Source organism: Grus americana, chromosome 3 (assembly GCF_028858705.1).
Source record: "Grus americana isolate bGruAme1 chromosome 3, bGruAme1.mat, whole genome shotgun sequence".
Taxonomy (NCBI): Eukaryota; Metazoa; Chordata; class Aves; order Gruiformes; family Gruidae; genus Grus; species Grus americana.
Window position 1 is genome coordinate 116,389,116 of NC_072854.1, and position 15,401 is coordinate 116,404,516.

General features: G+C 45.1%; 1 protein-coding gene across 7 annotated transcripts in view; it reads left to right on the forward strand.

Moving 5' to 3' along the window:
- Window positions 1-15,401, forward strand: part of MEIS1 (Meis homeobox 1) — a 211,796-nt gene that overhangs the window by 148,782 nt on the left and 47,613 nt on the right. For all 7 annotated transcript variants that reach the window (XM_054820298.1, XM_054820299.1, XM_054820295.1 and 4 more), the window contains one exon: window positions 11,057-11,202. In XM_054820298.1, coding sequence (XP_054676273.1) covers window positions 11,057-11,202 — 146 coding nt within the window. The remainder of the gene's footprint in view (window positions 1-11,056; window positions 11,203-15,401) is intronic.

Below are 15,401 nucleotides of genomic sequence, written 5' to 3' on the forward strand. Positions count from 1 at the left end.
ATCTTCTTGGCTTGCTTTTTGAAGGATGTTTGCATTTTGTTTATTTTTTTTAAGGCATTGGATGGCTTTTTGCTGTGACCCAGCTTTGCTTTGAGCTTTCTGTGGGATTTTGGTTAAGCGCTCTTATTGCAAAGGAATGGAGTCAGAGAGATGAACTGGAAATGGCCAAGTTGCCTCCTTCCCGTCCTTCATCCCTCTCACAGTGCTTTCCCAACTTTAATGCCACTAGATGTAGTGATGTAAATAATACTCAAATTCTGGAGTGCTTCAGAAGTTTTTCCCTTTCCTCCCATCAGTTTGCCTGTTCAAGGGAATCCCAGGTAGCTGGTGTCTAGGAGGAATATGTAGTGATGGAAGACAGAGGTGAAAATAAGGTACATTGCACCTGTAGGTGATATTCAGGGGAAGTTTATAAGTGTCCACAATTGATCTGACTTTGCTTTCACCTTCACTGCATGTTTTGGACTCTCTGCCTTCTGTTTGTTCCTGGATGATTTGCATTTGGGTTTGTTGTTTGTTTGTTTGAATTTGGGGAGAAAAAACCCACCCTAACCTATAACTGCACTGTAAAACAAACAGCAAAACACCAGAAGCTGTGACAGAAAGTTGTAGGAAACCAAAAACTGTAGCAGTGACATGAATACATTAAGCTGGAGCCAAAGGGGACATGCTAACTTAGGGCTGAAGTGTCTGAAAGGGCTGTCAGTGCCTGCATGCCCCTGGGGGGGACCGTGAAGGGAGCTAAGCTTCGGTGCTGAGCCTGGTGGCCACTGCCCGACCACGAGGAGCAGGGTTGAGACCACCTCTCCATCACCGTTATTTCACCAAAGGGGCTGTCCAAGCCCTCTGAGTTTTCAGGCTCTGCTGTGGGGTCTGGATTCGCACTGGCTGCCTGGTTGTATCCTGACCTCCCCATGGTGCCACCCCACCTCCTCGCACCCAAGGGGTGCTAGCGGGGGTGATAAAGTAGATTCCGCTTTTGGGGGAAAGTGTTTGTAGCAGAAGGGGAATTAGCAGCCTGAGCACCACGGCAGTCATTGCTTGATCCTTCTCAGCAAGGGAAGTCTGGGCAGAGCAAGCAGCCTTCTCCAGCAACAGCTACTGCGCCCTACCCAAATTGGAGCTTGCTTAACCCCATTTTGTGTAGATGAGCCCAAGCAGTGTTTAGCCCAGCTACCACTAGCGGTTGTGCTTCAGTCATGCAGAATGACACCCATGGGTCCCCTCTGTGTGTAGTGCCGTGCTGTATTGGGTGCTGCTGCAGGCAAAGCAGTGGGAGATGATTTCTGAAAGCACCCCTCTCCTGCTCGCCGTGCCGAGCGGAGGGCAGCGGGAGCCGTGCGAGCAGTGGCAGCAAGCCTGTCCGCTGGCCGCCAGAGCCGACACCACTGCGCCTTCACTCTAAAGCCTGCCTTCAGGTTTGTTTTTCCCATTGTGGCCCTTTTTAAGCGCCACCTCATCAGTGCAGATTTGCCTTTTGTGTTGGAGAGGGACAGTCAAGTGGAAGAAAATTTTGTGTGAGTTTGGCTCTGTCAAATCTACTTATCTCCTTTTGGCTTCTGCACCTCTTTGCTGAGGAGCAGCCTCCCACTATTGTCACGGGCCCTCCAGAGCGACCGGCTTTTGCTGGAAGAACAAGAGCAGTGGATTTAGAGCACCAGGAAGCAAGAAGCAGTGGAGACCGCAGAAGAAAACCATTATTAATTCTGTCTATGCCCTTCCCTTAAAAGAGGGTTGCTTGTTTTGTAATTAAGGTGATTTTTCCTGAGCTGGTTATATGTGTGGTAATGTAAGGTTTTGTCTTCAGGGAGCAAAGCAAACTGCTTCTGAGCGTCCCAGGCAGCGCCAGGACAGGGTGAGGGGAGGAAACTCATGGTGCGGTCCAAATGCCAACCACTCAGTCATGATGGTAAACATTTCTAACATTTGCTTGGAAAAGAGGAGTATAAGTGTTTTGGGTCTAACTCCTGCTGTGTTCATACGGAGCCCAGGTACTGGAAGATTCCCAAGTCCCTGTCATTCTGCCCTGCTCTGCCCAGTAGCTTAGGCCACCGCACAGGTATCTAATTTCCATCAGATCTCAAAGACACCTTGTGGAAATGGTTCTTCTAGGGGGACGTGGCCAGCCCTCTTCTCTGCCCTCCTTTCCATAGCTGCGAGATACAGCGTCCTGAACTGGGAGCCGTCTCAGAAAGGTTTTTGGATTAACAAATCAAAATGGTCTTCCTCTTAAGTATGAAGAAATAATTAATTTGCGCCTTAAGTTCAAAGCCAGACATCTTTTCACTAACTGCCCAGTCAAGAGGGTTCAGTGGCCATGATTTGCTGGAGTAATGGCTGCAGCAAGCGAATCTTTATAAGGTTGTATGAGATGATGGGTGTTTTTTGAAGCATTGGCAATGGCAGCTGAGATGTTACTGTCAAAAGAGGAAAGGTGGCTGAGATGGGGGCATTTTATTCTCATCCCTTTTAATTCTGCCTTTTGCAATTGCAAACTGAGCACTGTATGTGGGGAAATAAGAGTATGCGGTGCCGCCATGGCATACAACGTGAAGTTTAACGTTAGTTTTCTTTCAATTTTGTCTTGGTTTTCATTGTCCGATGTTACTGATGGACTAGGGACAGGGAAAATAATAATTTATTGGGTTTGAAGCTACTTTAAAGTAGGTGACAGGAGTAGAAGAAAATATATTGCAGATCAGCAAGAACTTTTTCACTTGACACAAATCACATGGGAACTTCCAGTTGGAAATATCTCATATGGGCTTGGTAGGTCATGTGTCCTGACTTGCCTGAGCCACAGCTAGACTAATTCTTTCCCATTCATTAAGGTTATGTGACTCCTGTGACATACGGGATCCAGCCCTGCAAAAGAGCATTTGGGGCAAACAGCCTCTGAACGATACAGTTCCTGCAGGGCACACTGCAGCTTGGGCCAGCATCGGTTAGTCTTGAATTGGCCCAAAATAAAATGCTTTAGTTTGGTTCAACAATCCCAAGCTTTTTGGTTTGTCTTGCCTGACAATGATTTTTTTTTTTTTTTTTTTTTACTTTTTCCAGTAGAAGAACCTAATTTTGAATGGTTTGGACAGTGTCAAGGTTTTGGCGCATATTTTCTGTTGTACAACATGGAATCTACAGCATCATCTGGAGCAGGCATGCAGGCAGGGCCCAGGGCAATTTAGCTGTGTTTAGGGAAGGAAGCCTTCTGAAATGCTCCACCGTAATAAACTGTTTCTACAGATAATGCGTCCCTTAGTTTATACATAATATGCTTCTGATCTTTGCTTTGAGCCTCTTATAGCTGCTTGTGCTCAGTCCAAGAGTCAAGTGTCTTAGGAGCTGGATAAACACAAAGATAGATCCAGTTGTTAAGGAGCTATAGAGATTTACAGAAGTTGACCTCGTGGCCATTTGGGGCATTAGTTGGGCATATTTCCCCCATGGCAGAGCAGTCCTGTGCTCCTCCTGCTGCTGCTTGTGCTCCTGCTTTGCAAGGGGGTAAGACTGACCGAATCCAATGGTGGGTTTACCTGTACCTCCGCTTTACGTGGTTGACATGGAGAACGCAGCCGGTGGGACCCATAGCTGGGAGGGCCAGCTCTTCCAGCTGAGGTTGCAGAGAAGAGGATTCAAAAAAAGACCTAAAATTGAACAAAATGCGAGAATGACTGAAAAACAGCTTTTCCCAAGAAGTGGTAGGGTTGTCATGCTGGCTTTTAGGCTAGGGGAAAAAACCCACCCCGTTTAAGTTTTTACCATTCTTGGTTAAAGCAGGATGTTTTTCTGTTTAACCAGATACTTTTCTGTAGGGTATTTGCTTCCAACTGCTCAAAGTAAACTTCTGTTGCTGGCAGCAGAAAGTTGTTTGCTTCCCATACAATGAATTGCTTTCTTTTTAATATTTCATTCGGCGCATAGATGCACATTTCCAGAAATGTCACACAACTTATCCGTAATAGCAGAGTTTTCTGAACCCCATTAAGAAGTGCTACGTTGTGCAGGAGGAGAGGTTTCCTTCATTTCAGCTGTGAAAAGCTGCCGAACAAATGAAAATGAGTAAAATCTGTGGGGTTTTCCACCCTATTCATCAATGCTGTTTTTACTCTTTGCGTAGACAGCTAATTTGCTCGTTGCTTGCCTGAAGGGAATTTAAGTCAAAAAGGAGGATCGAGTTACTAGAAAAAGGTGCTCCTGTCTCTAAAGAACAAAGTACAATGATTCAAGAAAAAAAAAACTTTGAAAATTTGTCAAATGCCAGAGTGTAATTTATACTTGTCCAGGTTACTCCATCTGTGAATATTTGTGTAGGATATTTTTGCAACTGTTGCCTTTAGTATCTTGTAAATATGGATAGTATCTGTGACTGACAACCTCCTACTGTTTATGTCATGGTCTGAATCCTTGCATGAAACATGCACTGCATCTCCTTAAAGAGATGCGTGCAAACCCAAACACATGGTATTTGTTCCTTGCTAATGCTCATTTTCAACCTTGTTGTTCCTCATTAACTTTTTATTAAGTATATTTGAGAAGGCTTTTTCCTTAAGGAATAAGAAAAAAAAAATCTGTCCCTCGTCAACACCATGTTTCAAATTCACAAGCAGACCTAGATCATCGTTGTAAAGAATTTTTGGGGCTGTTCTGTAGGCCATTCAATGTGCCGAGATGATTGCCATTGACCTCAGGAATTCCTGGAGTGGATGCTTCCATTGCATCTGACTGATGGTGGATCCAAACTAACAGAAGATAAAGAAACTGCACAGTTACTTTAAGCTTTTTGAAGTACCTTTTTGCTGGTAGCCCCTTCCTGAGCTCATGTTCCTTGCTTGGGCATTGGCAGGTTGAGAGCAGTCACAGTGGGTTAATGTTACATATGCAAAATATACGTGCACTTGTGTGTGTAAATTTTAAAATAATGTATTTTGGGGAAATCTTCTGAACTCATGGGCCTTTTCATTTCAAAACTTGTAGTTCTCCTCAACAAATAGGTACAACTTGGATTACCAGCTGGGCATGCATCCCCAGACTGTGCCAGTGCCTTCCAGCCCTCTCCGGGCACCCTGAGCACTTGACCCCTGTGCTGCTGCAGCTTGTCTCCTTCCCCACCTTGCTGTAATGAAGAACGATCATTTCCGAGTAGTGAACTCATCCTTGTATGGTTGTGGACATGAATATTAGCCACCCTGACTCACCTCAGAGTCATTTGGGTATGGCTTTTGCTCACCACATTCCTTTGCCGAGGAGCTAGTACAAATAAAATAACCTCAAAAAACTCCATATTCCTCTTTGATTGCCCAAGTCCATCCAATACTGGTGGTCTGAAATGACAATTCTTGTTTAAGTCCTGTGAGCAGTAGTTTGTGGCAAATTCCTCCTCTCTTGCTCCTGTTTTACAGAAAAACTTAATGCATCCTTGGACCTGCTATTTAAGAGGTTTTAATTTTGTACCTTATAGGAAAATTACATTTCACACATAGGCCTGGTTTTGCTTTGCAAAAAGTCAGCATGGTGGATGTGTGGGTACCCAGCAAACTGAGAGAGATGTGTTTCTATAAGGGATAACATAGGTAAAGGTGCAGAAATTATAAACTCTAAATTAGCACAGAGCACTGAAGAAAGTTTAAGAAAAGTAATTTTGCCACTTAAAATCTCTCTAGTACGTTATGTTGGTTAAAGTTAATAATGAGTCCTGCTTTTCAGTTACCTGGAACAGTTGCTAAAGAGATTTGGGTTCTTGGAGGGGTTAAAAGAGAAAGGAACTGACAGAGCTGTGGATGGACAGTGAACAGTTAAATATTTGGCTTAGGTAATGTAGGATTTCTCATGCTAGCAGAAGCAGGAATTTGAGGAACTCATACTTAAATGCTTTAAAAAAAATAAATTGGGATAGAATTTAAAAAAAAAAAGACACTACCGAAAAGCCCACAAACTTTGGGGCACCGTGTTAGGTGTTTCAGTTCATAGCACTGCAAACAGTACAGAAGTCAATAGTTTTTGTCCAAGCACAATGGATGTTTAAATTATATTAACTTACTAAAAGTAAAAGTAAGTGCAAACCATAAAGTTCTTCCAGGAGGCAGAAGCTGCTTTTAACAGGAGAGATTTGGAAACATAAAAATAAGTTCAACTTAGGGAGTGTTGAGCCTTTTAGAGGACACTGATTTAGTCCCATGTTAATGGAGCCACCCAGTCTGGGGTGAACCTAAAAGTTGCTCTGGGTCTTTCCCAGGTCTTCTGGGTATGTTTATTTCGTATTTTCTTCCATGAACTCCTTTAAAGCGGTGGATTTAGATGTTTCTCTAGAAGTGGACTGTAAAAGCTGGAAGGTGGCGTTCATCACGTGGTTTGGTGGACCTCAGCAAAGCTGGCACCCTCCTCTCGCCCCCTCCCAGCAAATTCGACAGCAGACCCCAAAACCTCTCTCAGATCTCGTGACAGAGGTGTGGGAAGCAGGCTTTTTAGGAATAGTATGTTTTGCTTTGATATAAAAATATTTGTGCTCCAAATACAGATTTGATCCTAGTACAGGGCTATGTGCACTGAGAAATAACCTGTTGCATCTGGTGAAGACGCTTGTCGTAAAATTGTATTGGGCACTTTGCTATTGAGATTTCTAGTCGCTTAAAATTGTTCAAGGATGTTAGTCTAAATAGCCACGTGCAAAGGCATGGGTTTTCTGGTCGAGCCTTTTTAGGACATCTGAATTTCCAGCCTTTCTGAAAGGGCCCAGTCTTGGGATTGGGCCTATTTATGTTGTATCTGAGTTACTTCTATGCTGGAGGTCTGACGATGGGTTTAGGAGCTGGGTGGCTGAAAGTTGCCTAGCTATGCCTTTCCAACATTGCAGGGCAATGACGTTTCCTTTCAGTTTGGTGTGGAAGCGAGGGCAGGAGGCTTCGAATGGCCACCTAATTCCTGCAACAGCCACTGCCACTGAAGGCGAGCGCGTGTGCCACGCTGCTCTCCAGAAGCACCTATTTTGCCAACAAAGGTTTATAACAGATCACCCAGGACAAAGAGAGCGTTGCTGACTGGAGGAGCCGCTGTAAACCTGGTTGCCCTTTGCTGCTTCTGCCTCCGATTTTCAGGGGAGCGGGAGGGGAAGGGAAGTCGTAGGAGGCCATGGCAGCGGGGAGGGGGATGCAGCGAGAGGAGCCCCCGCTGGCATGGCCAGCCTGACCCATTCAGCGGGGCTGAATACGATAAATGCCGCTTTATCCTTTCTTGAAAGGAACAAGATAGCACGGCCTAAATGCCTGGGTGTGCTTAAATAGGCAACTCTGCGACGCCGGAGTCGAGGGCGTTTGAAATCGGAGCTCCCTGACAGCCGGGGAGCTGCCACAGGTCACCTGCCTCCCTCCATGGGGACTGGCCCAGGTCTGGCAAGAAATCGTCCACGGACGAATTGTAGTACAAATTCCTTTCTTTGTTGGTTGGCCTCTTTCACTAGACCATGGCCTATAAAAAATTGTGTAAAAACAATTCTTAAATATTATTTGAAAGGGCAAATGGCCACGCTGAAAGGTTTGACAGTTTGACATATAGCGCCTGGTTTTGCTCGCTGGGGAACGGGCGCGCGGAGCCCGGGCTGTCCTCCTGCTCCTTACAGGCTCCGGGTTTTTTTTTAAATAGCGTCTAGTTGCTGTGCAGAGTCACTGCGCTCCCAGCAATTTGACAGGCAACGAGTCTGCTTCAGTGATCTTAAATCCTTTTAGACTAATTTGCGAGCGAGCAGAAAAACAGCTAGCACCTTCGGATCCAGCGCTCAAAACCAGAGAATCAGGTATTGCCAATTAAAGTGCCATTTCCGACCATCATATCAAGACAGATTACTTGCAATTCCTCTGATAATGTCACGCCGTGCCTAAAGAGAAAGCAAGCCGGAGTTTCTCCACAGACAAAGGGTCCGCGTGGACCAAACTCATCGGTGACTGAGGCAGAGGGAGCGTGATGCAGATCGTGCATACGTCCGTGCATATGTGCAGCGTAAACGCGAGCTGTGCGCCTGCTCTGCCCCCCGAATAGCCACAGGCCATTTTGAAGAGCCTCTGGCCCCTCAGTCACTGGCCTACTAGTTAATTGCCACACGGACTTCATGACACATGGGCAGATAATATGACATTTTCGGTTTCTGTCACTAGCAAACGCCACGGCGTTGCTTGCACTAGTTGCTAAGAAGCTGTCAGAAACCATTAGCAGCTGGCTAAAGTTGCCCTATGGCATTTCCTCATGGCATCAGCAAAACAAGCATAAATCACCCAGCGGAGCCTCCCGCTATACTAATGAGGCTGTAAGCTTGTTTATGGACTAGCATCATTTCTATGATTATTTCCACCTTTTCAGTTCGCCTTCATTTGGCGGCAGGAGAAGTCAACTTCAGGAGCGGAGTTGCCGCTGACATTTTACAAATGCGGTTCGTAGCTGCTACCGTGTGGCTGGTCAGTGGTGCTTCAAGTTTGTTTAGTGATCTTTCAAAAGAGGAAAAGATGGGGGGGCGGGGGGGAAAGGCGAGGGGGGGAATCTCTGGAGACCTCACAGAGGTGAGTGTATCAAGTTGCAAAGTAGATGGAAATACTAAAATCCACAATTGACCATTTAGACTTCTCTCTGTGGTTTCAGTCTTTAACGGGATCAATTTTCCATTTAAAAAAAGTGGAAGAGGTTAAACAATTTATAAAACTCTAGCGAAGCATTTGCTCTTAGGATAGCCGGGTGCTCTCTTAGCCTCTCCCTGCCTTTCACTTTCTCTAACTTGTGTCGGACGGGGCCAGGGTTTATTGTTTTAGGCTTTTCTGAACATGCACCAGTATTTACACTGGATTGAAAGCATTTGCTTCCAATGAAAATCTTGTCTTAGATTACAGCCCAGCAGTGTAATTTCCCTCCCAGATGGGAGTAAAGTAGCAGTATTTGCCTAAAAACAGTAGGAAGAACAAACTGTGCATTAAGCCAAGGCTGTTTTTGGCTTGAGCTAATGATGTAACAGAAACCTTTTATTTGGGATAGGTCACCGCCAGGGATTGAAGGAGGTGATCTGGCTCGCGCTTGAAAGGTTTCTCCATTGTATCTACATAAGTCTTCACTTAAAAAATCCTGTTCCTAATGCTTCTGCTTTCATACAGCAGAAATAAACAGGAAAGGTTCTGGGGAGTGTTATAGGTGGAATGCAGAAAGCTTTTCCTCCCCTAATGGAGGATATAATTCAGGTGCCCCGGAGGCATGCTTTCAGGAATTCTCTTGCCCGAGGTAATGGGAAGCTAAGGCTGCTTGAAGGCCTTGATTATCTATTGATGCGCAAAGCTGGAAAAAAGTCATCTCCCTTGGATTATAGTAGATATTTCCATAAATTATCAATGAGTCCTCCTCCCATCAGGCACGAGGCGATGCCTGCTAAATTAATCTGGAGGGGGTTTGAAATGAGGAGAGAGTGTATTTTTAAAAAAAATGGGGTGGGGGGGGAGAGGGTGGGTGCACGATTGCAGGGAGGTGGTGAAAGGCAGTGTCATTAGGTTAGAAGCTTTTCATTTTTAATCAATGAATGCGTAATACTTTTCTTTTCCTTGTTTGCCTCTCGCAGACAGAAAGTGGATTAGCCCGTGGAATTTTAAATGCTGTTGAGTTGTTTCCTTTGCTCATGTTTCTTTTATGAATTATTATTTTATATGGTGAATTGCTTCTCTGTATAAAAGCCCTTTTTTACATACTGGGCTTTCAAAGAATTTGTCGGATATTTGATTTCTTCATAGACATCTTGTTTGTTTCTATAACTACCCAAGGTTACCATTTCATTAAAGACACAGGCTAAATCATAACGACAATTATAAATTTGCCATGGTCAGTAAGGTACTAAAAATATAACACTAATAATAACTTTTTGGTGCTGAAAGCTTTTTAACAAATCATAATTTTGTCAGTCTACATCCTTTTTTAAAAAAAAAAAAAATATTTTTATTCCTAACAGAGATAGTTTTGATTGAGCCCAATTCAGATGACTTTCTTGATCCTTCTTGCCCGGGGGTGTAAAAACCACTTGCCTAATAACATCACAACTCCATGTTGCTACAAATACAGTGTCCTTGGAAGCCAGGATATACTGTTCAACCCACATGCAGAGAATGCAAAGACTGATTTGCTCTGTGGACTTGTTTATAAACTGCTTTCAGGGTTTGAAACAAAAATTGCATGCAAATTGGCCGGGCACTGCAACTTTTGTTTTCCTTTGACCGCTAGCCCATCAGCCCAGACCCAAGCTGGCTGCTACGCAGTTATGTCCTCTGTAGAGATGTTGCTAAATGTGATGAGAACTGTCTAAGACCTTCTCTGCATTAAGGAAGTTCATTCTGGATCGGTTGTTGTTTAACTGGAGCAGACACCTATTACGGATATGGCATACCGGGTGTTAATTCTTACGGTGTGTGTCAAATTGGTACCTCTTTATCCCAGTATGAATTTTTTTTGGCTGGGGCTGGGAAAAGGGGAGGCCAGTTAGCTACTCATCTTGCATCAAAAAGTCAGGGGAAGTCGGACATCTATAAAAGACTTAATGTAAGCAATGCCCCAGTCCTCTGGTTGTTTCTGCATTTGGGGAGAGAATATGATGTTGCAAGACAGCTGCATTCACCCAGCTTTTTGCATCCCAGAGCAGGACGGTCATGGGGTTGGGACACCATTTCCTAATTGCCATCTCAACCAAAGTAGCTGATTGGGATGAGTTTTTGGGAAGTGATCTAGCATGAAGAAAAGCCACCGTTTCCACCTTTGCAAGCTGGATGCTTGCAAAAATTTTTTTTTTTTAAAGCACTTTTTGGTTTGGGTTACAGTGGCAGAAATGGCCGCACTGTCCTAAAGGATAAACCAAAACGGGGCCAACACAGTCCTGAGACCCTCCCTCTCCCCATGTCTCTTTCCCCCCATCCCCTCAACCCCTGGTGAATTGTGGTGTTAAAGAATTTATACCTCATTTAAATATTCATGCAGTTTATACCCAAAGCCAGGCTTCGGCTGAAGTATATAAAGGTAGCATAAGTCAAAATTTGATTCACTATATTTACAGGTGACGGCTTGGACAACAGTGTAGCTTCCCCCAGCACAGGTGATGATGATGATCCAGATAAGGACAAAAAGCGACATAAAAAGCGTGGCATCTTTCCCAAAGTAGCCACAAATATCATGAGGGCATGGCTGTTCCAGCATCTAACAGTAAGTGAACTCTAGATCACATATGCAAAATAAAACATGGAAAATGTCATAGTTGTAGTAGTCGTAGAAAGCAAAAAATACGTATGATGTTACTGACAGGCAGTTCAGGGAACTTTGCCGAGCAGAGTTGTTGTTGTTGCCTCATTTGCTAGATGCCAGGGGAAGAGCACGGAGTGTATGTTTTTATGGTTTTGGGGGTTTTTGTGTGTTATTTTTAGATTTATTTTTTTTTTTAGTTTGAGTCGCAGTTGTTAACAGGACATCACCGCAAAGTGTGACTAAGCTTATACTAATAACCTCGGAGACCTGTCCTGCCCTGCTGCTCGGACAGCTGCAGCTCCCCTTAGCTGACGTGGGAATCGCTGCTTCGGAGCAGAGAGCAGCGTTCGGCCCCTGGTTCTGTGCTCCGGAGAACCGTGGAAAATAATTGGGGAGATTAAAAACAAAGCAAAAAGCAAACAAAGACCTTATTCAGATGTTTGTCAGAGATCATCAGAAGCTTCATGATGAAAGGTCTGAATGTATCTGGTTTAATAGCAAAGTATAATTTTTTTCTTTGAGATGTTCTCATTCCCAGAGTGTAAGTTACCCCTGTATTTAACGTTATAAAGCAGTGGGGGGATGCATAGCTATTTCTGTTGCCACAGCTACCTGTATTGTTTTTTCCCTGGGATTAGAAATAAAAGCTCTGGACACGTGTGTGGGGTTAAGCTGGATGCTGGAGCTTCTTTCAAGAGTTTATATTGTGTACTACACCTTCTAACATTAGCATTTAGAAAAGTGTTTCTAATGCCATTCTCCTTTTTTCGTCAAATTGTGGTGATCTGTCACTGTGTTTTCATCCACTGTGGGGATGTGGGCCTCCGGCCCCAGGTTTTCTGTCTGAGATTTTTTGTGCCAGGAGGGTAAGGGCCAGGCGAGGGGTGCCGGGGCGTCTGCAGGCGGTAGTGAAGAACAGCTCTCGCCGCTAATCCCACCGGTTGACTCTCTCCCCTGCCTGTAGTTAGGGTCAGGATGAAACCAGAAGCCAGCCAGCTTGCCCAGCCCCAGTGGGAGCCCTGCCAAGGGTATACTCTTAAACTGGAGGAAGCGCTCACGCACATCACCCCTCCGTCCCCCGCTGAGCCAAGAAACCAGATATCTGCCATGACTCTTGTCAGCACGGGGATCAGGCAGGGAATCCTGCCCTGCATGGTCCTGGGTTGCTATGAATGAACCTTCATGCCGGAGCACTCCTCCTCCTCGGCTGGAGAGGACCTCGAGTATCTCCAAGTTAATCTCTCTCTCTGGCAGACTCTACGTCACCCGTGCCCCAGCTTTGCCAGCTCCTTAGCCCTGTCCCTGGTGCCTTCAGCGCATGGCTCCTGAAGGCTGAGGTCCCCTCTAGTTTTGGTGGCTCCCTGATTCTAGGTCCTCGCCCAAGATGAGCTGACACCTTGTGTGTCTCTGCAGATAGATGTGAGGTTAAGGACATCTGCCTCCAAAACGGTCCAGGGATGTTGCGCTCGCAGCAATGCTCACACCAGCATGACGCAGCTAGGTTCTGATTTGAGGAGATGCCCTGGAAGCTCTGCAGTCAGGACAAGGCACACCAGGGGACACTCAGCAACTGCATGTCAGTCCCCATAATTCCCAGCTGAGGAATTACAAATTAAGTAGTATGTGTTAATATTATTAGTACTATTAGTATTTTTTCCTGTAAGTGGCCTGTTGCTGTGTTTGTGCTAGTAAATCAAACATCACGCAGGCCCAGGCACAGGAATGGGATTGTCTATCCTGTTAAACTGCTTGAGCAGTCTCCAGCCTTGGCCGGCTACCGCCTTCCAACCCATGCTTGGGAGCATGGCAGAAGATAGCAGGGGTGACTCCCAAAAGTCATCATGACAAGAACCACCTTGTGTTGAGCATTTAGCTACATGGGCTTGACCTGACCCCGCAGCTGGCTTTATGCACAATCTCGGGACCAGAGAATGGACCATGTCACTGTTTTGTCCAGATTAGGTGTAGGGTGCAAGTGGCTTTTCACTCTTCTGCTGTGCGGTAATGGTGTGCAAAGGAGAAGATGAGAGCACCTGTGGAGCTTGCTGCAGAGCTGCCCCTGGGAGACACGATCTGGGCATGTGCTTGTAAGGTGGTCTCTTCTTCTGGAAGGCTCAAATACAGAAAGAGCTCCACCAAGACCTATGCAGTGAAGCTGCTGCATTTTCTACCTTGCAGCACTGAGCTAAAGCTTGCTTTAAAAATCCACCATCCCCTGTTCAGAACCAGCCCAGCCAGGTGAAGCGTACAGATTTATTGCAGGGCAGCCTTCTCTTCTTCTGGCAGCATCAGGGTAGCTCCAGACTTGTCTGATCAGTTCAGTAAAGCAGAATTGATTTACCCAGTCCAACCTTCTCCAGCTAGGACCTTGGGACAGACCTTTCAAATTGACTCTAGTTGGGGTTATGGACAGTTTCTCCAAATGAAAACATGGCTGGACAACATTGTAGGCTCTTTCAAGCAGTGCTTCAGCTGAGAGTGCTCTTGCTGGAGTGAGGAGGCACCAGGGAACTTGGGCATCCAGAAGAGCAGTGGGTCTTGGTAACATGGGAAGAGTCAACACTACAGTTAGCGCCAGAGCAATATAACGTGTTGAACAAGCTGCTTGGGGTGCTGTCCTCTCTGCAAAAAACTTCAGGCCCAAATCATAGCTGCGATCAGAGCTGAGGAGTAGCGGGGTGAGAGACTGAAGCAATTAAGACTCCAGTTCATTTTTGAGGGTGTCTGGGCCTCATGACTGCTCTTATAACCCTACACATGGGCACAACAGTGTCCTCAGCTGGGCTCCTCGCTGCAGGAGGGAGGTCATCCTGAGGAGTGGTCAGCTGGGGAAACTAGAGACCCCACATCATTTATTTATTTATTATTAGTGAGTTTGGTGGACATGAGGTCCTCCGTGAAGCGGGAGGAGAGGAGAGGAGAGATAGGGAGGTGGGTCTGTTGAGGCAGGGGACATGTCAGGGCAGGCAGTACCTCCCCTTTGCCCCCAGCACTTAACCTGCCTTCACTTTCCCATCCAGAAAATGGCAGGGAAGAAACAAGCAGCAGTTAAGTGCGAAATCCAGCATCCCCTTGACCGCTGGTGCTTCCTAATTGGGGTGTTAGTTGGGAGCCCTCCTTTTCAAAGGCAGTTTTTTTCCCCTCACAATTCTAATATTAATACACATCAGTGGCATGGAATTAAACAAAATAGACAGTAATTGCTGTGTCTGTCATACTAATGATTAATGGTTGGAAAGATTTAAAATAAATGCTGGACTAATATAATCTTTTAAAAGTGTATAGGCTGGTTTAATTCCTTCCGTGCAGTTATTCCATCTCCAAGAGTATTAAGTCTTCCTCTGTGTACTGACTTCATTTCCTAAAGTTTGTCCCTTAGTTCTTGTTTCTCACTTATGAGGAAATTCTTTTTTCTTCTTTACTGAAGAAAAAAAAATAAAAATCAAATGCAAGGCCATTGCCTTTCCAGTTGTTGAAGTGTTGGGGCAATAGTTCCTACTCAGTGTCAGGCTGTAGCCCCCCCATTATTTTGACTGATGTGCAGAAGTGAGTTGGCTTATGCCCAAAGGATAGGCAAGCACTGGCCTCTGTGGATGCGGGCAGAATGCTCTGAAACACTGCAGGGGATAAATTCATCCCAATTGCCCTTTTTTTTTTTTCCTTCTTCCCCTTAGAATAATAACAATAACCAAAGAAAAATCAGCTAAAGCCATAGCAAAAGCGGTGATCAGACTTACACTTAGGACTTTGCAGGATTTGTTTTTAACTGTTTGCTATTCTGACTTAATTTTGATTCAATGTATGGGTTGGAAGAGCTGCCTAGGTTGGCTGTTCATTAGGCAAAACGTGCCTGTGGAGCTTGTTGAAATTTTTGATCGTAGATTATGACAGCAGCCTGTAAATTTTGAGGTTTGTGAAATCTATTTTTTAGGATTTTGCTATAAATTTGAAGTGGAAGGAATGTCTTAGGATACTATTTCAGAAAAAAAAAAAAAAAAAAGGCAGTACTAAAAGTTTGGTGAAGACATGAGGACATCCCCAAACTGTAAAAGTTGAGTCAAAAATGAGGGGAGGCTTGTGGGGTGGCATCAGATGAACATCAAATGTCATGGCAGGGTCTAGAGGAGGGACTGGGGCAAACCAGTCCTGTGCTGGAACTG